At 43.0% G+C, this 6,193-nt stretch overlaps 1 protein-coding gene across 2 annotated transcripts in view; it reads left to right on the top strand.

Moving 5' to 3' along the window:
* Positions 1 to 6,193, top strand: part of Slc6a2 (solute carrier family 6 member 2) — a 44,717-nt gene that overhangs the window by 22,851 nt on the left and 15,673 nt on the right. For both annotated transcript variants that reach the window (XM_023721798.1, XM_004637012.2), the window contains exon 5: positions 287 to 425. In XM_023721798.1, coding sequence (XP_023577566.1) covers positions 287 to 425 — 139 coding nt within the window. The remainder of the gene's footprint in view (positions 1 to 286; positions 426 to 6,193) is intronic.

The following is a 6,193-nucleotide window of genomic DNA, read 5'->3' as shown; positions in this document are numbered from 1 at the left end:
AGAGAAAGAGAAACAGAGAGAGAGAGAGAGAGAGAGAGAGAGAGAGAGAGAGAGAGAGAGAGAGAGAGATCTAAGTCAGGCCCCCGGGTTGTTCTCCTCTTCAGACAAGACCCAACTTCCAACAGTATACTCCATTGTTGATGATCCCCTGGTGAATTCAGAACTACCATGACCGCACTGCCTCCCAAAAGCTCAACACAAGAGTTTTTCGGGGCATTCTGGATCTGCACCATAACAGGCACCCTGATGCCATCTTCCCTGGTCCCCTCCACTTTCCTCCGAGTAGGCGTGGTGTCCTGCATCTTCACGAGAGCAGTGGGATTCACGACATTGGTCTTCCCCAGTGGCAGCTCCTACTATGTCTCATGGTCATTGTCATCATCCTGTATTTCAGCCTCTGGAAAGGAGTGAAGACATCAGGGAAGGTAATGCCTCCTAGTTTCTCTATTTTGGGGGAGGTTGGTCGTGAAAAAAATTTTTTTTTCTTGCTATCACCATATGGTGGTTGCAAAGCCAGGTTGGAATTGAGAGCACAGGGCAAGCCTGAGATTCACCTTTGATAAGGAAAACACATCCTTCTCCTAAGTGTATGTATGTTGGTCTCTCTGACAGCAGGAGTGGATGAAAGTAAATCAGGACTCCCTCGCTTCTCAAGCTCTGTGAAAAGCAGAGATGAGGGAATGGGGCACTACCAATGGCCTTGGGCCAGAGCCTAACGCTATTGGTGATGAGTGTCTGGCATATATTGAATTATGGCCTAAAACTTCAGACAAATGTTGTAGCCTATTCTGAAATGTAATCATTTACTGTGCTACCAAATTAATAAATCCCCTCTCTTAAACTTTTGAGCATAAGAGAATGCTCTGGAATATATCCTGGTTCGCACTGTAGTTTGTGTTTCCTTTTACACTACCCTTAGCGTCATCAAGAGACTACATGGTTTGGAGAAAAGAACACAGGGTCAGATGAACTGTGAGAACCAGAAGCAAGGTGGAATTCTGACCTTGGGTGACACTGCCTTGTAATGGTCAACCTCTCAGGGTAGAGTGCATTAAAGAATTGCCATTGTCTGAGGAACATCAAGGGAACATTGACCAACTGGGACCCCGTGGGGCCTAGAACTTGACAATATAGCTGGAATTGTGCTTTCCACCATTCGGATTAGCTATTGCTGTGTAACAAGCCATCCCAAAATGTAATGACTTAACCAATGACCATTTTATTTTCTCAGATGATTCCAGGAGTAGTCTGGGGTCAACTGGGCAGTACTTCTGTGTGGTATTGCTTGAGTTACATCTTCAGTCTAAGGTCGTAAACAGTACATACCCATTATGGGGGCTCATAATGGCTGGGAGGAAAATTGGAGCTGTCAGTTGAGTAGCTTACATTGACTCCATGGAGCCTTTGAAGGTTGCTCTGGCAGCTCATCTATTAGCACAGCAGCTAAGTTCCCACAGCATGTTCCATGCAGTCAACTCCCAGTGGGCAGCAACTCTTCTAATTTCTCCTCGTGACATTTTTATTATTGTCCTAATGGCCAAAATATGTCTTATAGTAAAGCCTGGAGTTCTTATGGGAGGGGAATGCACAGAGGTGTGAGTTCACCAGGGCATCACTAGTAACTGGTTTTGAAAAGGAAAGATGTGCACCAGGGTTTCCTGTGATGCTCTAGTTTTGCCTTGTTTGTCATGACTTTATGACAATAAGACACCAGCAACCAGTGAGGGTGTAATCTGTCAAGAACTGGAGGTGAAATTTCCTAACAGCATGTTGGGGATGCAGCATCAGCCCTAAGGAAATGCTCAAACAAAATAAAGATTGGGGCCTGTGGTAATTCTGGAGTAGAGCAAAACCAGTCTGGGATCACTGCTATCCTACAGTCAACATATAGTCAGTCTGCAGTAAATATTAACTGAAAGATTGAAGAAGAGTGAATAAATAAGTTTGGAGAACTACATCAAGCGTTCTTTGGAATTCAGCTTAACCTTTAAATATTCATGGACACCAAGTATACCTTAATACAAGTAAAAGATGAATAAGTCAGACAGATGCTTGCTTTAATGCTTATAGCCTATATATAGTGCAGAGGAGTTGTATATTAGCCAGTGTCTTGGATTTCTATTCAGAGACATGTATATGTTCTCTTTTAGATCAAGAGCAATAGTCTCACTCTCTTTGTGCTATACATATACTTAATTTTTTAAAATTTTAGAATTAATTTTACATTGAAAATAATTTCATATTAGATGACCAGATTATACCTTAATAGATATACAAGCTGTGGACTTTTAAACTGCCATTGAATGTATTTAGCAATTTAATTTTTTAAAAACAATTTATAAAATGAAACAGGCTCACTAATAAGAGCATATCACATACATTAACATGAGAGATACCTTGTGGAATCATAATGGCCATCTAGGTTCATGTGCAGTTTCACATGAGGTAGAAAGGGTTCCTTAACTTGGGTCATGGTCAAAAAGTGTGAGATTTTGCATTAGTGGATTAAGCTCTTTCATCTGAGACAGTTTGCTAAGATTAGGGAAAAGGTGACATTTGTGCCTGATCTGTAAAGACAGTCATGGAGAGAAGAGGAGTAAAGAAGAGGTTCTCTGTGCAAGGAACTGAGTGAGCAAAGCCACAGAGGTGTGGAAACCCCAGACTAGGATTGTTCATATGGCGATGTCCTGAGGTAAGTCAAAGCCCACCTGTGTGAACTGCAGACTAATAGACTAATGGCTGAGTGTAGAACTCCTGTCTGCCCTAATATTGCAGCCCAAGGTTTAGCTCCCCACAGCCACTGGCAAATGGATAATACCTACATCTAGTCTTGCACTCTCAGAGCAGAGCTTGAGTAGTCTGCCAGCAGAGTGGCTCTACTGAGAGGCTCTGGACTGTGTCATGAAAGGCAGGACCATAGCCCTATATTAGGGAAGTCTCTCCATGTGGAAACATGAGAAGTGAGTAATATAAGTGCCCTTGTATGAGCCAGCTGAGGCCACAGGATGCATTTTGTGTAAGTCCCCCAGTGTTCTGGCAGCTGAGATGGCAGAGGCCCTAGGCAGTCTATGTGGAGGGTATTTCTAGAATGAGCAGCTTCATTGAGGACATTCCTATGCCCTCTCTTCAATTGTTTTCATAAACTGGCTCACGAGAAAGCCAAGAGTATTGCTCATTTTTTCCCCAGAATGCTTCTGGAATAGGACACCAAACTCTCATTAGCAGGCATCCAGAGCCTCAGAGCCAGCCTGAAATGATTTGTAAACGTACGCACTTCCCATTTTGGCAAGAGAAGACTGGGCTCAGGAAAAAACAGATACACTGGCCTTTGAGATGGTGTGAGAAGGGGTACAGTGCAAGCCAGGGAAAGGGGTTACTCCAAATCACACTGACAATCATACTGGCCTACTGAGCACCTCAGGGTAAATTCTGAAGTAGTACACTGCTTGCAATGCTGAGGTCCCCAATTGTTGGAGTACCTCCCCACTCTATATACTGGAGTAAAGCTGGGGAAACCTCAGGTTTTTCTCTATCTGGAGATCAATGAAGACAACAAAGCTGGCTGGAATCCTAACTCTACCCACTTCACTGCTAGCTCTTAGGCTATCAAGGGAATGGGAATGGACCAAACTGAGTCTCCAAATTCTGAGAGAGTTGGTGGAATTGAGAAAAGAGAAAGTCAGACTGAGTCAAAAGAAACCTGAGTTCTATTTAATAGATAAATAGTTTCCTCACTTTCATATTTGAACTATGAATCTAGCCAAGTCTTTCCACTACTGTATGACTATAGGTCAGCTATAACTCTATCTCTACCTCTACCTCTATCTCTACCTTGACCTCTACCTATCTATCTCTGTCTCTCCAGCACTGGGGAGCAAACCCAGGGGCTTATCCATGCTCTGTAAGTGCTTTGCCATTGATCTACATTTCCAGCCAATGCTGTCCTTGAAACTGCAATCCTCCTCCCTTACTCTTTGAAATAATTGGGATTACAGGAGTACCCAGCTTGTCTTATTCATTGTCTTTTTTATGTAAAGCTAAAAGCTGGATCAAGCCTGGGTTCATTCTCGTGGCCAAAGATACATTGCAACATGAAAGTTTAAGAGCCAAGTGACCTGGGATGGAGCTCAGCAGAGCCCAAATGCCCCTTGTGTACCCAGTGTGCATACAGAGTGGGCAGGAGCATGAGTGAGCTATTGCCCAAGAATCTAGGAGCCACACATTAACACAAAGTTTTACTCAGCTGAACTCACATCTGCTATCAATACTGAGAACCTTCAATAAGACTTAAATGGTTTAGCTGTAAACACATATGCACAGTCAAAACAAGCTCCCCCTTCCTGATGCTTGACTCTAGTCATTGCTCAGTCATTTCCTGATGTGCTCCTTTGGGAAAGTGAATCTGTATTGGACTCTCACACATGGCTTACACAGGGCCACCTTCAGACCCCAGGGGAGATTCCCTGAAGTAAAAGCACAGTCGTGGTGGTGTTTTTTGATGGGAGGAGTGTTGTCACACCCAGCCAGCTGGGCTGGGCAGTGCAGTTGGAGTGCAGCTGTTGACATGAGTTGTAAGGGACCCCAGTTAATTAGAACCCATCACAAGGCTATGTAAAAGCTCTTCTCTGCATCTGCTGCCAAGGACTTACACCATTTGTCTCAGATGGGAGATTGAATCTAAGACCAATGTGAGCCCACCCAGCTAAAACAGGACATGGTTCTTTCCCTATTCATTATTGGCAGTTTGTCCTCTCTGTTCTTGTCCTCCTGCAAAAACAGGAACCAAAAGCCAGAGTCCATGAACCACATAGAACAAGGGAGTAATAGAGGAACAGCTGAATAACATGGAAAGTGGAGCCTTCTTTGATTCCCCCTGAGATCAGATGTGACCACTTCTGATGTGTCTACTGACTTGTTTTTCATACATTCCCTTGTCCATGTATTCATTCATTCTTGGGCTAACTAAGCCATTTAATAGCCTTGTGATTTATCCTTCACCCACTCATCCATATGTACATCTCCATTCACACCACCACCTAACTGTCTATTTATTTGATCCAGCTACTATCCAATAATGACTATGCAACCAACTCTCCATCCATCTATCTCACAATCATCTGTGCAACTGTCCAGTTATTCATTCAATAAACATTTTGAAGGACCTGTATGTGTTGAAAAAGAAGGAAGGATTTTCTTCTAAGAGGCTCATGACAAACAAAGAATCGAGATAAATCATAATCTTTAATGACAGGTATAGAAATCATGACTCTTTTTTCCTATATCTCAAGTTTTGTGTTGATCCCATGTCTTGCTAGGCTGACAAAGAACCTTATTGACCCTTAGTCATGTTTCAAGACTTTCATTTTCTCCCCTGGAAGATGTGAGGAGACTCTTGGGACTGCACAATGCCAGAGTATTGTTGGGAGGAGATATCCTGTCCTTAAGATATGCCTCAGCTGAGTCTTCCTTGGGTCTGATTCCTCTGGCCCTGATGTGATTTTCAGTTTGGGATATAGTCCTTTATCCTGCAAGGCTGCTCATGGCTACACCTGTCTATAACAAAGTTTTAAACCATAGATGTTGACATCAATTGAAGAGCTTTGGAAAAATACTGTGTCAAAGCTTTGTCTTACACCAATTAAATCATAAATTATAAAGATTAAAAATGGAGCGTTAAATTCCTTCCTGCTTCCCTTCCCCCTCCATTCTTCCTTCTCCTCCACTTTCTTCCTCTTTCTTTCCTCCTCCTCTTCCTCCTCCTCCTCCTCCTCCTCCTCCTCCCTCTCCCTGTTTTACTTTGTGATACTGGGGATCCTTCCACAACCTCCCAAGTATCAAGAATTACAGGTGCTTGCCACCATGCCTGGATGTACCTTACATCCTTATCAATAATTTCTCCCAGAGTACTCATACGTGTAGCCACAGTGTGAAGAAAGAGTAAAAGAAAAAATCCACATAAACTCCCCTGTTCCTATCTTCCTTCTCTTCCTCCACATCCTGGGCATGGTAGTGGATAGAGTGCCCTATCTACCTATCTGTCTGTCTGTCTGTCTGTCTGTCTGTCTGTCTATCTATCTATCTTTTCCTAATGAGATAGGCAATGGCCAAAGATTCTGCTTTCTGTTTCTTGGACAATGCTAAGTGGATGTATGTAATTAAGTGAATAAAAGGAAAATGAGGAGAGGAGGAGATG

The sequence above is a fragment of the Octodon degus genome, unplaced genomic scaffold (genome assembly GCF_000260255.1).
Source record: "Octodon degus isolate 3935 unplaced genomic scaffold, OctDeg1.0 scaffold00085, whole genome shotgun sequence".
NCBI classification, from domain to species: domain Eukaryota; kingdom Metazoa; phylum Chordata; class Mammalia; order Rodentia; family Octodontidae; genus Octodon; species Octodon degus.
This window is presented reverse-complemented; position numbering and strand designations above follow the sequence as displayed.